This window comes from Cibotium barometz, chromosome 29, assembly GCF_041138505.1.
Source record: "Cibotium barometz isolate CiBa-2024 chromosome 29, ASM4113850v1, whole genome shotgun sequence".
Classification (NCBI taxonomy): Eukaryota; Viridiplantae; Streptophyta; class Polypodiopsida; order Cyatheales; family Cibotiaceae; genus Cibotium; species Cibotium barometz.
The window spans coordinates 11841426-11864911 of NC_141074.1; the positions used below are offsets into that span (position 1 = coordinate 11841426).

General features: G+C 45.1%; 1 protein-coding gene across 3 annotated transcripts in view; it reads left to right on the plus strand.

Moving 5' to 3' along the window:
* Nucleotides 1–23486, plus strand: part of LOC147621845 (phosphopantetheine adenylyltransferase 1-like) — a 65731-nt gene that overhangs the window by 33575 nt on the left and 8670 nt on the right. For 2 of the 3 annotated variants that reach the window (XM_086822865.1, XM_086822866.1), the window contains exons 2-3: nucleotides 14696–14864; nucleotides 15072–15143. In XM_086822865.1, coding sequence (XP_086678991.1) covers nucleotides 14718–14864; nucleotides 15072–15143 — 219 coding nt within the window. In that variant the 5' untranslated portion in view covers nucleotides 14696–14717. The remainder of the gene's footprint in view (nucleotides 1–14695; nucleotides 14865–15071; nucleotides 15144–23486) is intronic. The other variant, XM_086822867.1, reaches the window with a different exon arrangement.

A 23486-nucleotide genomic window follows, 5' to 3' on the forward strand; every position in this document is an offset into this window, starting at 1 on the left:
CCTTGGGACCGTTGCCCGAGAACCTATCTGGCTCACAGGACTGCCATCCCCTCTGGCTTTGTGGAACACCACCAACAAACCTCATGGGATGTCTTCCCGATCTTGTGTTCCTTGCCTTGGGCTTTGTATCCGTGTACTTTCCTGTTACCTTGGACCTGTACACCATTATATGGGACTGAATCAGTGTTTAGCTTTGCTGAGCCTGAGGCTCTGATACCAATGTAACACGCGGAAGCTTTGGGAGTCTTCTTTCAGCCCTAAACACTACCGAGAACATGCTGATGCAGAAACGCAGACAGAAGGGAGAGTAGAGAGAGAGAGAGATATGGCTGGAATTTTAGTATATTTTTGATGGTACAAAAAGGTACCTACATCTACAGCCCTTGGCTACCTTCTTGAAAAGGTGAACATCACCAAAACATTCCTATACTAGGGACCCAACTCCTAAAGAGTTGAATGAATAATACAATGAGCATCCTTGCCTATTTATAGGCTCTTGAACAAATAGAAGAGCTGGCCGACTGTTGGTCGGCCAGTTGATTGGCAGTATTTCCCATAAAAGTGATGCGCCTGCAGCCACCTCAAATCTGGTCCAGCCGACAGCCTTCTCTTGCAGCCGATAGTACCCCTCTTGCAGCCGCCTGGTCATCCTGGTCCCCTCTAGCCAAATCAGCACTTGATGCTCCAACTTCTGATTCTTATCATTCTTTTTCTGGCTGCCCCTTCTGGACTAGTTGAGGAACATGTCCATGGGCATACTTGCACATGACAAGCAAGTCGGCTAGTTCACTATTCCTTCAAGGGCCTATAAAAAGGCATCGCTTGACTCCTAGTATTATATCTGACACCTCACAAGTGTTAGGTCATAGTAGATAGGTAGGATAGGGTTTTCCACCTTTTTGGGGCAAGCCTATGGCTGCCAGAAACATGTACCTTTTTGTACTATATGAATATAGTAAAAATACAGCCATCTCTCTCTCTCTCTCTCTCTCTCTCTCTCTCTCTCTCTCTCTTTTCTCCATATTTTCTTTGTGTTTTGCATCAAGATGTTCCTATGAAAGGCTTTGAGGGCTGAAAAAAGACTCAGAGCTTCCGCGCATGTAACAAGCATACCACAACTAATTTCCCCAAACAATCCAAAAAGAGATCGTTCGTCATCCACTAAGAAGTAGTAGGAGCATTTGTGAGCGCAAAAGGTACTACGAGAAACTCGTAATGAACATATTTGGTTCAAAAACTTGTCTTAAAGGTAACTTCCTCGACTATCTTAATCTAATGATAACCCGTACGAAAATCAATCTTCGTAAAATACTTGGCTCCTTGGAGCCTGTCAGATCGTCCGCTCTAGGAAGGGGGTATCTATTCTTGATTGTAGCTTTGTTCAACTTTTTATGGTTGACACACATCCTCCAAGTTCGTCTTTTTTATGCTTCAAAAGCACTGGAGCTCCCCAGGGGGATTTACTCTGTCGAATTTATCCTATCCTAAGATATTCTGATAATTATCGGGCAATCTCATCCTCTTCTAACTGGCTCACCCTGTAAGGTGTAATACTCATAGGTTGAGACCGTGGAATCAGATCAATCGTAAGGTCAATCGATTGACTAGGGGGTAAACCATGAGGTAACTCTGCACGAAAAACATTAGGAAACTCTGTTTGATCTTTTCTAACTTAGGTGTCTCCCAAACATCTAACTGACTAGATTTAAAATAAAACGTAAGATTAGATGAAAGAGGATCAGACAACATTGAAACACTTCATAATTTCTACACAGTTTACAAGAGTAGAGGAGGGTGGGACTCCAAACGCACCCTTATGACAAACTGGAGTAGGGCTACTGGTCGGCCACAGCAAACAGGCTGACAACAGCACCCGATTGGATAAATCCTAGTCGGCCAACAAAAGGAGTAGTCGGCCAGCACATGATCAAGTCGGCGATAAGAAAACAGTCGGCCAGTAAATAGATCAAGTGGGCCAGCAAGGTACAGTCCCCCACGACCAGACAAAACATAGAAAAAGACATGGAAAATGAGGAAAAATGGAGAATACTCCTAACTGGGCGGGCACACCCACAACAGAGGCCCTCTATAACACGCGGAAGCTGTGGGGTCTTCTTTCAGCCCTAAACACTCTTGGAAACATGCTGATGCAAAAACGCAGATATGAAGAGAGAGTAGAGAGAGAGAAGAATGATTAATATGGTACAAAAAGGTACTCAGTCCACAGCCCTAGGCTGCCTTGTAAAAAAGGTGATAAACACCCAAAATCTAGTCCTAACATGGACCCTAAGGATCCACTCCATAAAGGGGTGAATGAATAGAATGAGGAGCCTTTATGCCTATTTATAGGCCTTTATCAAGACTTGGCAAACTGGCCGACCAGCCAACAGTTCATAAATTCATTTAACGCATGCCCGACTGGCCTACCCATCTCCATGTGGTGCCTGCAGTCGACAGCCTCCTATAGTACAGCCGCCGCCAATCAGGTACAGCCGACAGATCATCTGTAGCCGACTGCCCTCCCTTGCATCTATCTCCAATTCCATACTGCCATAAGTGCTCTGTGCTCCATCATCCTGGTTCTACCTGGTTCTCATACTCCTTTTATCTGGCTGCCTCTTCTGGACCAGTATCTGAGAATGTCCATGGCATCTTTCATGCACGTGACATCCCCCTCTGCTAAACTTGATGACGGGATTCCAACTTGTTCTTGGATGACTGTCATCATCCCAATCTTTTCCCAAATTCCCTCTGTCATCCTTCCATCCCTGGCAACCCTTTTCTCTGAAAGCCCGGCATGGTCTCCAAAACCACTCTGTCTCAGAATAAGATCTATGCATCTGTTCCATCTAGTCCACAATCCATTCCTGCCCTGACTCTAAACACTGTCTTGGTCTTCATTCCTGAGAAATGAGTCTGGCACTCTCACATCACCCTTGGAGGATAAACCTCCCTTGGGACCGTTGCCCGAGAACCTATCTGGCTCATAGGACAGCCATCCCCTCTGGCTTTGTGAAACACCACCAACAAACCTCCTGGGAGCTCTTCTCGATTCTGTGTTCCTTGCCTTGGGCTTCGTATCCGTGTACTTTCCTGTACCTTGGACCTGTACACCATCATATGGGACTGAATCAGTGTTTAGCTTTGCTGAGCTTGATGCTCTGATACCAATGTAACACGCGGATGCTCTGAGAGTCTTCTTTCAGCCCTAAACACTCTTGGAAACATGCTGATGCAAAAATGCAGATATGAAGAGAGAGTAGAGAGAGAGAAGGATGCTGGAAATTCAGTATATTAATATGGTACAAAAAGGTACTCAGTCCACAGCCCTAGGCTGCCTTGTAAAAAAGGTGATAAACACCCAAAATCTAGTCCTAACATGGACCCTAAGGATCCCCTCCATAAAGGGGTGAATGAATAGAATGAGGAGCCTTTATGCCTATTTATAGGCCTTCATCAAGACTTGGCAAACTGGCCGACTGCTGGTCGGCCAGTCAACAGTTCATAAATTCATTTAACGCATGCCCGACTGGCCTACCCATCTCCATGTGGCGCATGCAGCAGCCGACAGCCTCCTGTAGTACAGCTGCGGCCAATCAGGTACAGCCGACAGATCATTTGCAGCCGACTGCCCTCCCTTGCATCTATCTCCAAGTCCATACTGCCATAAGTGCTCTGTGCTCCATCATCCTGGTTCTACCTGGTGCTCATACTCCTTTTATCTAGCTGCCTCTTCTGGACCAGTATCTGAGAATGTCCATGGCATCTTTCATGCACATGACACCCTCACTCCCTACTGAGTAATATGGTATAGATAGGAAATGACTGCTAACAGTATCATGGTTATGAAACCATCCTTTACCTATAATAATGTCTACCCTATCTAGATTCGTCAACAAAAAATCTAGACTATTCAAATAAAAGACTTCTCCACCACAATTATCTCCTCCTCTTCCACCATTGTGGTATGGTGGCCAAGCTCAGTATCATGGCCAGGTTTCTCAACATTTGCCTCTTTATCTTTCTGGTCCCATTCATGATCCAATAAATCATCAGTAAAGGACAGGGGCTGGGGCGTTGACATGGATATGAGAGATGGAAGAGTGAAAAACACAAGGGTGCTTGTTACTGCAAAAAGAAAGAAAAGTTGATATGTGAGAATTCTGAATTTATAGATAGAAAGTGTAAGAGGCCTCCCAGGCCTATCATGGAGAAGTGCCTGTTGCTTTTCCCTGAGAATGCACAGCCGGTTCTTGTAAAATAACCAGCTATCATGAATGGTGTAGTGACCTGGTTCAGATTACACCTTGTATTTCAAGCATAGTGGACTCTTGCAAATTTTGAATTGTGCCTTTTCGACTCAGAGCATCGGCAATAGGGTTATTTGAGCCAGGGATGTATTCAATCATACCTCCAAACTGGAATTTCTAACTCCATTTGGCTTGTCCGTCACTCCATTGGGCACTAGGCATGGTCTGTAACCATTTTTGGTGATCTGTCTTAACGGTAAACTCTCTCCTGTAAAGGAAGTGTTTCTAATGTTTAAGTGCTGTCATCACCCCCAATAACTCTTTGTCATACACAGAATAATTCTTTTCTGCATCATTTAATTTTTGACTATAGTAAACCACTAGGCGCCTTTCCTGCTGGAGCTCCTATGGCTAAATTGTTGGCATCGGTGATTACCTCGAAAGGATCATCCCATGAAGCCGATTTGAGAATGAGGCCACTTTTTTCATTGCATTGTGCTTTGCCCATGATGGACGCCTTTTGATGATGCATCTTCACGCCCTTGAGCAGATCTGTGAGAGGTGCTGCAAGGTTGAAAAATTTGTCCATATGAGTAATGTATGCTTGGCAGAGACCCACAAAAGAGCGGATCTCTTGCGCATTCTTGGGAACATCCCATTCGAGAATCGCCCTTACCTCTTCAGAGTCAAGGCTAATCCCATCTCAACTGATAACATATCTCAGATAATGGATTTCTTCTAATCCCATCTCAACTGATAACATATCTCAGATAATGGATTTCTTCTACTCGAAATTCTCTCTTCTTTGCATTGATGTAGAGTACATTGTCTTGCAAAAGTTGCAAGACCTTTTCGACATCTGCCAGTTGCAGAAAAAATGATGAACACTTATGAGCTCCACAAATACCCGAGACATCGTCTTGTTAAATGTCGTAGGTGCATTGGTGAGACCGAATGGCATCACCACAAACTCGTAATGGCGACGTTCAGTCGTGAAGTCTATTTTGGGAATGCCACCCGTAATTATCCGAACATGATGATAGCCACTTTTGAGATCTATCTTTGAAAAGAACTTTGCACCATTGGTCGCTCAAGGATATACTCAAGCCTAGGCATTGGAAACCTATTCTTCACTGTGAGCTTGTTAAGAGCCCTATAGTCCACGCATTATCGTGCGGACTTGTCTTTCTTCTACATAAACAAGATAGGTGCAGCAAAGGGCAAGGATGATGGCCGGATGAATCTAGCGTGGAGTAGCTGGGAAAGCTGTTGCTCTAGTTCACTCTCCAGTGCCTTAGAAAGGCGATAGGGGAATTTACTGGGTGGTTCTGTCTCGGGGACCAACTCAATGCGATGATCCTCAGGACGACTGGTTGGGAGCTGTGGTGGAAGATCATCCTTTAGCATGATCGGAGGCGCCTACCTCACTTCTACGACCTCTCCATTCTAGACAGCTCCATGGCGGAGATACTTGATCTAAGGAGAGGGCAACACTTCAACTGATCAACATACATGGATCTACCTGATATACATTTTTCAGTATTTTCCAGTATTTTCTACTCAGTATCATCTCGGAGGCTTATAGTTCTGCTCTTATAACTGTAGGACAATCAATTTATTGTACTTTTTAGTCTCATTTAGTTATCATTTCATTTTTTGCCATTTTAGTTCATGGGAGCCCCAAATCTATAAATTGGAGCCCTCTCTCTGCATTAAAGGAGGCTCTCTTGCTGCACACTAGCCTCTACCACCATTACAGGCTGCCCTAATGATGGCTACTCTCTTTCTCTCTCTCTTGAAGGCTGCCCATGAAGAATACCGGCTGTTAGGGACTGTTTTGGAGGCTTCCATCGCGAAGAAATACTGAAGGCAAGGGTATTTAATCATTTTAATATGATATCTAGCCACTATACTTGTTGTACTAGTCCTTGTACTTGTTGTATTTGCTATACCAACCACTGTACCGGCTGTACCAGCCATTCTACTTGCATTTGTACTTGATGTACCAACCACTATACCGGTTGTACCAGCCATTGTACCTGTTGTACCAACCATTGTACTCGTTGTACCAACTGAATGGAGAGTTGTACTTGCTATACCAGCTCTTTTGCATGAAGACCTGTGGTTTTTGGGGAAGAATCAGTACCCCCACGGAGGTATATGGATTATATTGTTGGCTCAACATTTCTACAGCATGTGTTCTGGCTTGGTAGCCTCATGTTGGGTTGTGTTATGGTATTTGTATATGGATAACCCGGCATCTCCCGTGGGGAGAGTAAGGCTCTCAAAGTTTGTACATGATATTATTCTCCTTGGGTAATAAAATACTCCAAGGGGAGGGGTTGGCCCATTCCGGCCTCTATGTGGTGTTATACGTGCAACTTTTATTTTCAGCTTTGTGGATTGTTTAATGGCTGCGATTAAATGCCAAAATGTTTAATTGCGCTAATGGTCAAAGCAATGTACACCCACTCCTGCGCTTCCCAGGCAAGTTACACCTTCACCATAGACTTCACAGCTCTATAGGATCTCTGCAGACTCCAAGCATCGTCCCTATGTCCATACACCAAATTCTTGGTGATAAGAAGCTTCCTTTAGTTCTACGAATCTCAAAAGCAAATTGAAGAGATGAAACATCCTATAGCTTTAAAAATATTTAACAGTTTGAGGTAAATAAGGTGGGAAGAAAGCTTCCCACTTTTCCCCTTCCCATAAAATGGGTCAAAACCCGGCTAAAAAATCTTTGCAAATATTTAACAGTTTGAGGTAAATAAGGTGGGAAGAAAGCTTCCCACTTTTCCCTTCCCATAAAATGGGTCAAAACCCGACTCAAAAATCTTTGCTAGAGAAAGGTGTTCCTCAAACTAAATCAATGTTCAAAGCTTGAACATAACTCACATTTTCTTGTGAAGCATAAACTTGGCTTGGCGTGTCAAAAACCATGCACAAAGGCTCGTGTCTCTACCCAAGCAAGCAAACAACACTACGGTTGTTAAATAGGGCAAATTGACGTTGTTCAACGACACAACCCTACTGTTATTAAATGACCCAAGGACACTTTCTTGTACTTTACCTTCCTCATCCGCAACGTCTTAGATCTATTGGGTATCCTTAGATATACTAGCATTCCCTCGGATAAGTCCCTCGGCAAATGCTTCCTATCAATATAAAATTGTGCTCTATCCCGAGCACTTTTGATAGATTCTCGTGCGCTAACTAGCAGCTCCTACATATCCGGCTAAGTAATCTCTAGCCGCATCAATTTTAATACCTTAAAGTCCTGATACAGTTATCGGAGATCTAGGTTGGTAACCGTACATCGGCATAAACTGACTGTAACGAGTAGCCGATTACTTAGTACTATTGTAGGTAAACTTGACCATTGGGATGTACCTCTCTCAATTAGATGGTTGCTTGGAGACATGCATGAAGCATATCCTCTACTGATTCACCCTCACTGTTTGCCCATCGGACTAAGGATGATCAAAGGAACTCATACTTAGCGTAGTCTCCAATTTTTGCAAAACTAGTTGCCAGAAGTGTCTAGAAAACATCGAATCCTTGTCACTCACTATGTAACAGGGCAATCCATACAATTTGAAAAGCTGCTCAACAAATTGTTGTGCCAAATCAGTTGCTTTGATTGTTAACCTTGTAGGTAAAAATCTTGCCATCTTTTTTAGTGTGTTAACACCATCCAAATGGCATCATGCTCTTTGCCAGTTTGTGGCAATCCGACAATAAAATCCATGGAAATACTTTCCCATTTCCCAAAAGGGATCTCCACAGGAAGTAACAACTCTCCAGCCCTAAGGTGCCCAAGGTCCCAATTTTGTTTACTCGACATTGATGACATTTCACCAAAATATTCCTGGACTTCTGTCTTCATCTTAGGCCAGTAAAACGTCCGTTTTACCAAAGCATAGGTCTATTGTAACCCCGAATGACTTGCTGTAGGAGGGTCATGACATTCATAAAGGATCCTTTTCCTAATCTCAGCACGATCCGGTACACAGGCCAGTAAAATGCCCGTTTTACCAAATCATAGACCTATTGTAACCCCAAATGACTTGCTGTAGGAGGGTCATGACGTTCATAAAGGATCCTTTTCCTAATCTCAGCATAATCTGGTACACAGACTTTATCATTTTGGAACAATAATCCGTTCCAAATCAAGTATTGATTACGAGCCATTCTAACAGGTGGTATGACCCTTGAGTCTTGGTCTAAAACTGTGGAGCTTCTTGCCCGAACCTACTACCAATACTGACTAAAATGCGGTTCAACACCTCCTCAATCCGACTCAAAGTGTTTGCAACCTAATTCAAACTACCCTTCCTATACTAAATCTCCATATCAAAATCATGCATAAGCTCTGCCCACCGTGCCTTCCTCTCAACTTGGGTTGATCATATATCTACTTGATCTACTCATGGTCAGTTAAGATAACAAATTTGGATCCATACAAATAATGTCTCCAAATTTTCAATGCATGTATAACCGCATACAATTCTTTCTCTTGAGTATGCCGCTTGACTTGGCTATCATCAAGTTTCTTTGCTTTCAAATGCCAAAGGTCGGCCCCTATCACATAATCACTGGCGTCAGTCTCAAACGATAGTCAATTAGTTCACACTGATGCACAGGTCAAAGTCTTATGCAGTGGAAATCACACAAATTTAGCCAAGAGAGTCTTATGTAGTGGAAATTCACAAAAATTTAGGAGAAATGACCAATGGGATGGGCAACCATATGTGAGTTTTGCATTTGGATATCAGACATGAGTGGTAGGTGTGCTCAAGAGGTCAATCAAGGGGTCCTTATAATTTTGGAGGCATTTTTCATCAATAAACAAAGTGAGCATGAGAGTGAAGTTTGATGCCTTAGATGCTCGCGGTGGAGTGTTATGACAAGCTGGTGGGTAACTTGTCATAGAAGCCATGCAGTTGTATGCATCTCTATGCATAATGAATAGCTTTTTAGTTGGAGTTTTGTGGAGGGAGTGTGTTTTAAATGGGACTCTTAGTTTATTTATGCAAAGTACAGGGTTTCAAACTCTTAGTTTACCAATGCAAAATACAAAGTTTCATCTATACATTACCCCATGCTAGGAGAGATGGATGCAACCCATTGAGGCTCCCCCACCCCACCAACTTTTTCTTCCCTGTTGGAGTTTGCACACCTGCACCCTCTCCTTGTTCAGGGACTAGATAATAATATGGAAGGTATCAGGGTCTGAAGCAAAGAGGTGAAAAATCTGCCACCAAACCAATTGCCTTGGACAGCCCCAAAGGTAATGTCACTGGATCTCTTGAGAATTCCAGATCGGACCAATGATCGCAACACAAAAATCTGCCACCAAACCAATTGCCTTTGGACAGTCCCAAAGGTAATGTCACTGGATCTCTTGAGAATTTCTGGATCGGACCACTAATTGAAGGATCTTTTCTTGGGAAAAAAAGTATGAAGTTTGAGATACTTGATTTTTTTCAAGTTGCTTGTATTGAAGTTGTCCATTTACCTTTGTTTTCTTTCCTCGAGCCAAAGATTTAGGATTACATAGTTGTAGTAGATGTTTGATGCCTTCTTTGCTTCAGTTGAATGAGAAAACATAAATTCAGGTGGAACATTTGATTTGGAACCTAGCTTGGCAGATTAGACATTACGTTGGGATCAAATGACTTGAAGCTATATAAATAGAGCCCCATAGACTCTTGGCCTTGAATTATAGAAATAAAGAATGAAAGATTGTATTAAACGTGTCCCAAAGGGTGTATGAGACTAAGAATGAGTACATTTGATCCATGAATAACAAGATGTGAGAAACATGAAAAAAATAACATCTATCAAAGAAAACGTCCCACGTACTTCTTGCATACAATGAAGAGAGTCAAAGCTCATCAAATGTCATCCTCCTCCATAAGAGTTCAATGGATGTGAACATTGAAAATCCACAATAAGTGAAAAATGATTTACCATAACCTTGTCTAATAAAAGACTCACAATTTAGAGCAATGACTCAAAATAATCCCCAAAAAGGGCCACCACTGCACCAATTCACGACAAAAACAAAAGATAGTTTCTAAATAAACAAAAAATGGTTCCTAAATAGCCAACATGTACCTTAAACTGACAACATTACGAGCATTATGCTCATCATAAAAAATATCTTTGAGATGCATGCCATTGCATCTCATTGTAATGCTAACACGTGCCTTAGTAAGATTAGAATATATCCAAGCTTACAATTGAGATTTTTTAAAATTAAGATGGATACATTACATGTTTGCTTTCGAGCATTGGTCCAATAATGATTTCTAATCACGATACGCCCTTTGGCCTAGTCTGCAAAACAACCTTTAAAATCCAAAGCAACGTCACAGAACTTTTCAGAAAATTCATAGATGCTCCCCCTCCATCCTTCTCACCTTGTGTTTTTTAACTAAGCCGCCTCATTAAAAAGATGAAAAGTACTATGACCTACATTTTGTTTTTGTAAGCCTTACATCATGCTTTGTTTATTCGTTTGCAAGAAATATAGCAAAACAAGATGGCTACATATGACCTACCTTAAGAACACTTTGATGTCCATTGTGAAAGTGAAAATTGTTGGAAGTGCCTCCATGGATAACATAATTGTACGAATTGGATGGCAAAGAATACTCTTGTCATGTGCAAGACATGCACTGGTTGAGCTCAGAGCTAATCCTGAGGAGAGCAACCACATAAAGACAGATCAAGACTGGAGTTTAGGAGCATGAGTTGCTGTTTTGGCAGGGATTTATCTGATGGAAGATGTGGTGTTGCTGTCGGCCAGAATATGAGAGTCTTGAAGAACCTGTCGGCTGCATGAATCACATGGATTTGGACCTGGACCTGGCCGACCAGCAGGCGGCCAGTCCGTCAGGGTATTTCCAGCCTATAAATGGCAAAGTTTGCTCATTGTTTTGACCATTCAGCCCTTGCTTGGCTGGGTCATAGAATAGGATCTTAGACTAGGTTTTCTACCTTTTCAAGAAGGCAGCCTATGGCTGCAAAGACACTTGTACCTTTTTGTATATTATGAATATACTGAATATTAGCTCTCTCTCTTGAACCTAATGTCCCCCTATCCACCCTCACAACACAACTCACCACCATACTCCACACATCCGCCATTGCTTCTTTCATCTGCACGCAGCTGTCTACTGCCAAGCCACCTTGTGGTTCCATGCCCCAGAATTGTTGGTATGATGACGAATGTCGGGCCACACGCTCCCATCTTAAGCATGAGGTATGGATTGGGCAAATCACGAAGCGCCAAGCGCAACAGATTTCTCAATGGCTCACCCAACGCAAGAAACGGGAGTTCTATGCTCGGAAAGAGGATGAGTTATACTGACTTTTCTTAGGGCTGAACTGCAAAGAGGCCTAGAGGAAACTCTGAGAACATCGCCCTCCCACACCTATCACCTGCCCGGACACATGGCACTCCTAGGCACGCTCCCTCTATCATATCCCCCATCAGTCACCCCTACCCCCCCCCACCAGATCCCCGCTCCACCACCTCCACCTTCTTCACAAAGGGCATGGTCCTCAAGGCCATTCGTAGACTACGCAGTGGGCGAGCCCAAGATCATGAGGGACTCACTGTCAAGTACATCTCGCATGCCCATGATACCCTGGCGCCCCTACTAGCCTACATGTTCAATAGAGCCCTTTGTGAAGGATTTCCACCCTCTTGGTCCACCAACACCATCACTCCCATCCTCAAAGATGGAGATCCACTTGATCCTAGAGGCGGACCTCAGTTCATTTGCAAAGAGCCAAGGATGCAGAGCCTCAGGACAGGCTGGCTTTCGGAGGAGCTACTCTATCCTTGACCACATCTTCACCCTCCGTGCCATCATCGAGGAGGGTAGCACGACATCAGAGGATTTATTGCTACTTTGTGGATTTCTGCAAAGCTTTTGATACTGTACCCTGAGCCCGCCTCCTACACCGTCTACAGGAGATCGGAGTCCCATCTGACGTGGTTTGGAGCATCATCGCCCTCTATGAGTCCATCACCGGACGAGTGAGCCCCAGGAGGTACATCACAGGACATTTCAAGCACTATTGGGGTGAAACAGGGCTGCCCTCTATCACCCACTCTTTTCGGCCTCTACATTGATGAGATCTCAAGCTTCATTGATGGATTAGGCGGGGCTGGTCCCACACTGACAGGCATATTGATCCCCATACTACTTTATGCAGATGACATCGTCCTCCTCTCAGACTCAGCCGAAGGGCTTCAGAGACAGTTGGATGCCTTACATGACTTTTGCACTCAGCGGGACCTCTCTGTTAACCTTGGTAAAACCAAGGTAATGGTCTTCAATACCTCTCGCCCCTTCACATCCAGATTGAGCTTCACATATAGAGGGGATCTTGTGGAGATTGTCTCATCCTATGTCTACCTTGGTGTCACTTTCAGTGGCCCACACTTTACCATGCTTCCCGCAGCACATGCCAGAGTGATGCGAGGATATGCAGCCTTGAGCTTACTTGAGTGGTAGTGCTTCCAGGCACATTTCCAGGAGCCCAGGACGAAGGGTTGGCTTTTTGACACCCTCGTCACACCAGCCTTGATGTATGGAGCAGCTTTCTAGGGGCCAGATTTATCCGATGAGGATTGGCAGCGAGTTGAGAGGCCCCAGGTCTTGATGTTCTCCCGTATGATCTGCAGCAAACCATCAGTCCCACACCAGATTATCCAGGCAGAGTTTGCTGTAGCCCCGATGTCCTCCAGACAGCTAGCACTTGAGGGGCACTCTGGAGTATGGTATGCACTAGTTTCCACTTGGTTCTCAGTATATGGGGGCTCTACATGGACCACCTACCCCCCCTTCAGTACAGTTTGGACTCCCCTTTTCTCCGGCTATCTCACGATGGATACCAACCGGGTTATCCGGTCAGATCTTCTCAGCCTCTACACACATTGCACATGGATCACACCTCCGGAGCTCCCCACGAAGATGCACTTCCTCACACTCACTGAGGATGGATTCATCCAGCAGCCGGGCTACTCGAGTGTTCACATGTCCCATGCCATGCGGATCGTGATTGGTCAGATACGGGTTTCATCCCACCGCCTCAGAGTGGAGATAGGTAGAGCTGAGCGCATCGTCAAAGCCGGGAAGCTCATACGGAGACCCAGAGAGGAGAGGATTTGCCGACTATGCCACACAGAGGTTGAGACGGAGGAGCATTACATATGCCGCTGCCCATTATACTATGAGATCCTCGAGAGGTTTCACTGTCTATTTCGGAGGGATTCGGTCCACTCTCCAGGATCATTGACTTCCAGGACCAGCGTTGCCTGGGCCTCTTCCTGCTTGAGCTCCGCAGACACAGGGACACCTACTTGAGAGTGCCTCGGCCCCAGCCACCCCGCCCCCTCCCTCGCCAACCAACCATCACCAGTTTCTTCCGGACCCAGGAGGTGGAGGACACTGACATAGTGGATCTTGTGGACCCTCCACGAGCTGCTCTGGACCTACCTCGCCCGAGAGGAGTTACCTCGGAGTGCTTGACGCCCTCGACCCCCCCGTCGGCCACGATCACCTCATCAGCTCCAAATCCAGGACATGCTCCACCGCCATCGAGCTACCTTTCCACGTGACATAGTTGAGGGAGACCTCTTGGCCATACTCATCAGCCCCATGCTTGATATTTTGGAGAGTGGTATACCATCTACTCGGAGCTGATGTCGCTCCCATGTTTTTATGTTCTTAGTATTCCATGATGAGTTTCCATGGACAGTTTTGTATCACCCCAATGAGATAGCTATGTTTATGTTTTCTTTCTGTTTTATTTTCCATTCCATGATGAGATATGCCATGGACATTATTGTATCACTTTGGTCTCATAGGCCCATTGGGTCTTTAGTAGACGCTTAATATATCTTTCTTTCTTTCTTTCACTCTCTTCTGCTTGCGTTTTGCATCAGCATGTTCCCAGATGGTGTTTAGGGCTGAAAGAAGACTCCTAGAGCTTCTGCATGTAACAACTCTATACAGAAAATGTCCATGCACATCAACCAAATCAAGTTCTTCCACTTCTCCAAACACCTCAAAAGAAGAAGAAAGATAATGTGCTCCCAAGTCTTCAACAATATATGTAACTAGAGCGAGTTCCATAGGCACCTCAAGCAAGCTCCCTCCTTGGTACAATTCACAAGTCTCCCGCTCAAGCTCAACCTTAGAGACTTCTTTGCAACACATGGAATTCCTACTCTCAATTTGCACAAAAGTATCATCCTTAGCCTTGTGTACATGCAAATCTAATTTTAGAGTATTTAAGGTCTTCAGGAATGCGTTCTAAAAGTTACTTTAAAGAAAACTTATTGATGTGTGTTTGCTTTCTTAAATATAGTTCTTAGTACTCTGAATCTCATTCCAAGATCTCGACATGTTCTTATCCAGATATTTTAGTTGTGGTAAGAAGATGGCCGCAAGTGCAGCTTGTAATGATACCGAGCTTGTACATTTTCTGGATTCAAAAGAGTATTCTTTGCCATCTAATCTGTACAGTTCTGTTGTTCTTGGGGGCACCTTTGACCACCTTCACGATGGACATCGATGCCTTCTTAAGGCAAGTCATTTATAGCCTTGGTCTTGCTTTATTTTTTGAAAACGAGTCAACAAAGTATGTTTTAAGGCTTGCAAAAAACAAAGTCTAGGTCATAGTACTTTCATCTTTCTGAGAGGAGGCTTAGTTAAAAAGCACAAGGTAAGAAGGATGAAGGGGAGGATCTAGGAATTTCCTAAAAAGTTTTGTGGTGTTGCTTTGGATTCATAGGCTGCTTCAGACTTGGCCAAAGAACGTGTTGTGATAGGAATAACTACTGGACTGATGCTGGAAAGCAAAGAGGTAATGTATCCTTCTGAGTTCTATTTGAATTCTTTTGTTGTGAAAAAAATCAAGCAAGGTGGTGTCCTCAAGCAGGGGCTCTACTCCCACTCTCATGACCCCTTATGGCGGTCCACGGTCTAGGGCTGATTTTAAAGACAATCGTGCCCTCATGCTCCCTACTTAGCTCCACGCGGCCACCTCTATGCTAGCAATTTTTTGTTGCCACATGGCTTGCTCAATTGGGAGTATCAATTGAGCAATGTGAAATAACCCTGAGTTCAAAATTCGATATATCTGAATATATCAGAACTTATTACATCAAGGGGGCTTAGGGCATCTGACAGGGGAGGATAGTATGGCTTCAAATAAAGACTCAGTTGAGGAACAATCTAGGTGGCAGATCCAAGAGGTAGGCATTGTTATGGCACATATGCTTTACTTTTGTATGTGAGGTACCCTTGAGCCTTTCCTTGTGGAGATGTCAGTAAACCATATTTCCAAAATCAAAGTGTACATGATCCCTATGTCTATCTGCCTAGAGCTTATGCTTGGACTGAATTTGCTGCAAAGTTTGGTGAATCAGCTTATGAACATCTTGCACTTGCATGACAAAGTTCTCAGCTTTGGGGCGATGTCCTTGTAAGATTTGAAAGATGCGACGTGTTTGAAGAGCTAGGTCCCTAGGCAGGGCAGGCTTGCCAGTTGATGAATGTGGCACCCCATCGTAGGCATGTTGCATGTAAGGCAGATAGGAGTCCCAAGTTTTGAGTTTGTGTTGAGGGTAGAGTCTGATGAGCTGCACAGAGTCCTATTGGCCACCTCTTTTTTACCATCAGTGAGTGGGTGCCAAGCTATAAAAAGCTTGAAGCTTCAATGGGTAAGCTTGGATATATTCTAATCTTACGAAAAGATATGCTAGTATTAAACTAAGATGCAATGGCATGCTTTACAATAGAGATCTCAAGGATGTTTTTTATGATGAGCATAATGCTTGTAATGTTATCAATTGAAGCTAAATGTTGACTATTTAGGAACAATCTTTTGTTTTTGTCATGGATCTGAGCTCCATTTTATCTAAGTAGTGACCCTTGTTGGGGATTATTTTGTCTGGTTGCTCTAAATTGTGAGTCTTTTATCTACCAGTTTATGGTAAATCAATTTTCACTTATTGTGGATTTCAATATTCACAGTTATGTGTTTGTGTGTATTGGGGGGGGGGGGTGGGGGTGGGGGGCTGGTGTAGATTGGGCGTGAAGAGGAAGGACGGGGCACAAAGAGGGATGGAGGCGAGGGTGCACAGGTGGATGGAGGGGGCAGCGCAAAGGAGCGGGTGGGCTGGCAGTGTGCACATGGAGACACACCAGAAGGAGGTGGCGGGGGTGCACAGGAAGACGGAGATGGGAGGTGTGAAGGAAGATGGAGACGGCCCCCCGAAGGGGGGTGGGGGGGGAGGGCAGAAGAGGGCAGGTGCGCAGAGGGGGGAGCACCAGCTCTATCCACTTGTATTCTCTCTTATGCGAATAGATATGTTAAAGGCTGACCTGAGGGTGGATTTGTGATACACGGTATATATTTTGTTAGATACCAGCCATGCCAGTTACAGATAAACATCAAGCCCTTAAAACAGCATGCTGCTATTGTTGATAGGGGACTCGGTTGCATATAGGTACTTGCAGAGTGCAATACTAGCCATGAAAAAGTTGACGTCATAGGCTCCACTGGTGGAGGTATGAATAGAGCAGTAACACAGTGAAGGTTGTAGACTGCCATGGCTATGGCCATGTAGAGTGTGACTTGGGGTAGAACTCTTGAGGTTTTAAATTATTGTGTTATAGAAAAAATAATGAGGCACATAGTGTTGTCTAACTACCATGGAGTAAAAGTTGAGATAATGCAGGCACTATTGCCATGCATGGTTGGGCTGATCTAAGTGACCTTCTCATGTATCCCTGAGAATCTGGTTGTATTACTTGTTGACACATACATACATGCATGCATGTCCGCAAATATCAGGATTCACACGACATAATTAGGAATTCTTGCTACAGAATCCTTCCAAGAGCACGTAAACACAGGACAAGCACAGGATTAATCCATATCAAGGTTCTGCAGGCTAGCTCACCACCCAACCATAGATCCCATACAAGGCAGGATCTCCCCCGAGCATAGGGGCTACGGCTTCATCCATATAGACTACACCAATCAGCCTTGGTGTCCCATACCGCAAGGACCTGCATCCATACAGACTACTGGAGCACCGTGGCTCTCCCTCACTGGTCGTGTGGTGGTGGTGAACCAGGTTCTCATGGCCATCATGTGGTACATAACTTCTTGTTGGGTGTTTTCCCGGGTATGCCTTGGACAGATGTAGAGGCTGATCCATAATTTCCTTTGGGCAGGGATAGACGCTCTACACCGGCCTAGACGGTTATTATCCAGCCTCAATATCGTGGAGGATCGAGCATCATTGATCCAGCTATTCAAAGCAGAGCCCTTTTGGGCAAGCTTGTTGTTTGAGGCCTTCAGCCAGGGGGTGAGCCCTGGAAGGTTTTCCTCTATGCTCGGATTTTGGCCCACACCCCGTCTCTTAGTGGGCCCTGGACCCCCATAGTGAGGTGGATCTTTACGAAGGCCGGCGCTTGTGGCCTCAGCGCCTTTTTCGAGGACCATTTGCAGCGAGTTTGATGAGAGCTTGGGGTCACCTCAAGCCAACACTCAACCAGTTGCTTCTGACTTTTGATGAGGAGAGACTCCGCCAGCCGTCGATATGGAACCCCCTATTCAGGATGCCCAGAGGCCACCCCTTGGGCACTCGCTCTGACATTACATGGGGGCTGCTCAGTATAGGTTCCACTCAGTCTTTGGGAGAGTGGGTGAGCTTCAAGAGGCTTCCCTTAGAGACACAGGATAGATGTCTCGTTGAGATACGAGGCCGAGATCCTCGCCATCAACTCAGCCAACCTGACTTTTGATGAGGAGAGACTCTGCCAGCCGTTGATATGGAACCCCCTATTCAGGATGCCCAGAGGCCACCCCTTTGGCACTCACTCACATTACATAGGGGCTGCTCAGTATAGGTTCCACTCAGTCTTTGGGAGAGTGGGTGAGCTTCAAGAGGCTTCCCTTAGAGACACATGATAGATGTCTCGTTGAGATACGAGGCCGAGAGCAGTTCATCCTCGCCATCAACTCAGCCAATCCCCTCGATTGGCAGATCCCTTTCCCCTCGATCCTTCTATTAGTTACCAAGCAAAATCATAATGGCTAAGTACAAACTGTCACCAGGTGGTGAACTTTTGCAGTTGCTTTCCTTGTATTTACCTAAGTAAATACATATATTTTCTTTTTCTTTTTGTTCTTTAGTTGCTGTTGATTTCTACCCTCAGATATCTCTTGGATCAAGCTTCGACATTGCATGACGAGAGAAGGTGGACCATTGGGACTTCGTGCGACTGATGGTTTACTTGAGCCTTGGGACCCTAAAATCCCAGAAGATTGGGCACTGAAGACTTGACGAACAGTGGACCAGGACAGTGTACTTGGCCACTGAGAATGGTGCAGGACAGTGTGCCTGGCCATAAATGTAGATACACATTTGTGACTGTCCATGAAATGAAAAAGTCACTATGTTATGACCACATTACATTTTCTGATGTGGTCATGAAAGAGAATGTTGGTCAGATGACTTGAAGGAATGCTTTGGGCATATCTCCTAAAATTTAGGGAAACTGCTATTTTTGGACAGTCATCAGATTTGAAATCTCTTCGCGTCAATCTCTCCGGAATGTTGCAAGGATCAATAATCACCAAAGGACTGATGTCAAAATGTTAGCAGATTGGGAGATTTTTAGACCGGAAGGCTGGAACGGGAAATGAGCTGCATGACTGCCAGCTTTTAGGCCAGTTTCTAAGTACAGGAAACTGGGCGCTTGGTTATCTGCTCTCTGGGCTCATTTTTGTAGTAAGCAGGTGGATTGTTGCAGGTTAAGAGCTATTGGAGCTTCCCCTTCCGTGTTCTCTATGCACTGAGGGTTGAGCTTGCTCCCCACAGCCTCTCTTAACCTATATTTAGCTATGGAAATGCCCCTCTAGTGGGCTACTCTCATGAATTATGTACAGCTGTGTGGGGAATATGCTTTTTGGCCGAGGAAAGAGCCTCCTTTGACAAGAACAGGAGCAGCTAACTGCTGCTCCAAAGCAGGAACAGGTGAGGGTAGTTACCTCACCACGCAGGTGACCAATTCAGCACTAAATCAGTGCTGTTTTTGAACTGTTTAGGGGCTGTTCCAAGGCCCAGTTGATGGCAGATTGCAGAGGGACCTTGCTAGGGTCTACCAGGACAGTGTGGTGGTTGTACAGAGCTGAAAACAGGTCTGCACAGAAAATATAGCAAGCTGAAATTCACTGTTTTGGGCTTATTTGAGTGGTAGAAGGCCAAGGAAGAGGACCAGGGACTTGGGATTTTGTTCAGGGAAGGTTTATGTATCGAAATGCTGCTGAAATTCCCTTAAAACAGGGGTTTCTTGGCTGTGAATTGCTCTTGTAACTACAGATACCATACCCTTGTAATTTCCCTTGAATTAATTGATAAATAAATACCGAAAGGGGCGCCGTACTTCGGGGCCAATCTGGTGTTGAGCGAGGGAGCGAGGATTATGTTTGTGTGTGTGTCATAAAGTCCAGGTATTTAATTGAAAGAATTACTGCGTTATGTGTCCATAGCCCGGTTTCATGGTTCTGTTGCCGGGACAGGGTCCTCTTTTCTGCAAGAGCCCGGACACAGATTGCATTGGGTGAACAAGAGACACACACACAGAGGTACAACTGATTACAGGTGAGAAAGATTACGAGATCTTTCTTTGGATACAGGATTCCTTTGAGGGCTAGACAGCATGGCAGATAAGGGAAAAGGAAAGCTCCCGGCAGAAGAGAGTTCCTCTTCTACCCGCCGACACCGTAGAGAGATGACAGGTGCCAGAGTGTCAGCATCTGAGCGGACACAGCCATTGTCACAGCCAGCCATGTCAGTAGAAGAACAGGAACAAGAGGATTTATTTCATGCGCAGCTCCTGAGCATGGTTGGTACCTTTGAACAGCTGGTGAAGAATCCTAGGATGAAGAGATATTTGCAGTCAAGGACGGGGGATTCCCAGGCTGAATCATCTCAGCATGCAGTTGAGAGGGCACAGGAACAAGTGCCAAGGATGCCACAGCATGTAGAGCAGACACCAGTAGTGGCAGCTAATCCAGTGCAGCATGTTACACAGGCACAGGATCAGGCAGTTAATGGTTAGGGCAGTAATGCACAAATGGTTCTGCCGACCATTCCTCCTTTGGTTGCTGCCCAGCCCGGTTATTTTGGTGGTGGGTCTATTTTCCAGGCCATGGCTAGACCGCCCACAGCTTTGCCAGGTTTGATGCCAAGAGCGTCACCAGGACTGATGCCTACAGAATATGTGAACCCTCTTTATGCCAACATAGGTGTGCAGCCTGGACTTCAGACACATTTCAGCCCAGTTTTGATGCCTGCAGCACCTGTTAGTGTGGCTGAATTTTCTCAGCCAAATGGACAAAGGGAAGCAAGGACTGGTGCAGAGAAAGTGCACAAGGATTTACCATTCTTACAGCCGCAAGTCTATAATTACTTGACCCCCAACAGCAGTAAGCAAAAGGATTACAAAGAAGGTGGTCAAGCAGTGAAGTTTGAGACTTTTAGTGGGATGCAGGACAAATTGAAAGCGTCGACTTTCATTCAGCAGTTTGATGCAGCATTCACTGGAGGCAACTTCACAGAGTCTTCTAAGGTGCGGAAGGCTGCTACTTTCTTGAAAGCTAACTCATTGTAGTGGTGGACCTCACTGTTGATGCAAGGACAGGCACCTGCTACATGGGTCCAATTCAAGCAGCAGTTCTCTTTTGCATGGCTGACAAACACTTTTGAAGTGGATGTGATGACAGCATGGCACAAACTGGATGCAGCTAATTGTGCAAATCTGGAAGAGTACAATAAGAAGTTTTGGGATGCACTCTTGCCAGTAACTTCTTACAGGACAGTGCCATTGTCAGAGCAAATAGAGAAGTACTGCTGTGGTTTGCCCAAAGAGATCAGGGATTACTGTATTAAGACCAATGTTTCCAACATGACTCAACTAATTGAGAATGCAAACATGGCTAATGCACTGGTTTAGGGAGGTTCAGGTGGTTTCAAGAGCACAGTGAAGAAGGAACCTCAAGGCAAAGGACAGAAGAGGCCACTGTATGGCAAGTCATTTGAAGAGAGAAAGGCATTGATGCAAGCTGGGAAATGTTTCATCTGTGAACAGAAAGGGCATATGGCTGCAAAATGTCCACAACAGCCAGCAAAAGATGCGGAGGATAGAGAAGGGCCACCAAGAAGAAGACAATGCCGAGTGCAGGATTGGTACCTGACATAGTTGGTGACCAGCCATGTGATGATGCGACAGAATTGTGCAGAGCATGGGGTAAAATCAGAGATGCTACAGCGCTGATTTTGAGAGACCCTGGTGCTCGAGCTAACTTTATTTCACCGGCATTGGCAGCCAAGTTGGGAATTCGTGCTGAAAAGATGGGACCAGTTGGACAGGCTGATTTGGCATGCCCTGGGCATTCAGTTCCTGTCACTCCTATACTTGGCAAACTTCCCATGCATATACAGAGTTATGTGGACACAAAGGAGTTTCATATCATGCCCTTGGAAGGATGTGATGTCCTCTTGGGAATTCCATGGTCTCATAGGAAACATGCAATGTTGGATGCTTTCAACAGGAAAATCACAATTGTACATAGGGACAAGACTCATGTTCTGGATGTGAAGCTGAAAGGAGAGTCTGAACCTGAATTTTGAATGACCTGTACACTTGTATCATATGTTTGGCAATGTACAGTTTTGACATTTGTTGTCAATAAATGAATGAATGGACTTTCAGTGCTTTGAAGTTGTATCTGTTACACTTCAATGAATGATTATACGTGTTGTGACACTAATAGTGCGGGGACACGTGCTATCGCCCTGTGTTGCATCCGGAAACATGTATATCGAAAGGCTCGACTTGCGATGGCACTAATGGTAGTGGGGAATTCCTATCATCTCCCTGTGTCATCCGTTAGCAAGTGATACATGCGATGGCATCAATAACATGGGGAATCTTGTTATCGTCCTATGTCATCCGTTAGCATGTGTGGTATGCAATCGAGGTCGCTTGCTTCTTTCAAGAGGGGGGTATGTCACCAGGTGGTGAACTTTTGCAGTTGCTTTCCTTGTATTTACCTAAGTAAATACATATATTTCCTTTTTCTTTTTGTTCTTTAGTTGCTGTTGATTTCTACCCTCAGATATCTCTTGGATCAAGCTTCGACATTGCATGACGAGAGAAGGTGGACCATTGGAACTTCGTGCGACTGATGGTTTACTTGAGCCTTGGGACCCTGAAATCCCAGAAGATTGGGCACTGAAGACTTGACGAATAGTGGACCAAGACAGTGTACTTGGCCACTGAGAATGGTGCAGGACAGTGTGCCTGGCCATAAATGTAGATACACATTTGTGAATGTCCATGAAATGAAAAAGTCACTATGTTATGACCACATTACGTTTTCTGTTGTGGTCACGAAAGAGAATGTTGGTCAGATGACCTCAAGGAATGCTTTGGGCATATCTCCTAAAATTTAGGGATCGGGCAATCCCAAAGACAATGATGCTGGCCCTGAGACTACCAGTGTTGTTGGAGTGCCCTCAATCTCCGGCATCTGAATCCTGCAAGCATGCGGTGTAGGCAAAGAAGGGGGTATCGGGGCCATGTCCACTCCCTTGGATCCCAATGGAGTTGTGTGGGGGGCCGATCCTCCGAAATCGACAAACGCCAGAATCTCTCCCTTGCCACCTTGGCCGGTGGAGGGTCTATGTGCAACTCATGCACATGGAAAGTAATCACCCTCACCCTCTGCAAGGTGCATCCACTGAAATCCTCCATAGGGAGCTTTGCTCTCTCAAGTCTACCATGAGGTCCGATAGAGAAGTTTAGTAAGGCGGAGCTCTCATGAGCACCATGGACGGCCAAAGGTATGTCATGCTTGGTGAACACTCCCAACCACTGTGTGCGGCGGGGGTTGGGGGGGGGGGGGGGGGTGTTCAGGGCCAGGCACTCTGGGGGGATGGAAGAATCGATGTCGAGGCTAAGTCTATCCCTACCCCGTATCCTAGTGATTCTCCTCTCCTGGGCCTTCGGGGGAGCTGTCCGAACAACCCAACAACATAGCTCAAATTTGGCTTGGTGATAGTCATGTAAAGCAAACTCCCTACAATGCGCTTGTACATAGTAGGACCAAGATCATGTGTTTCTA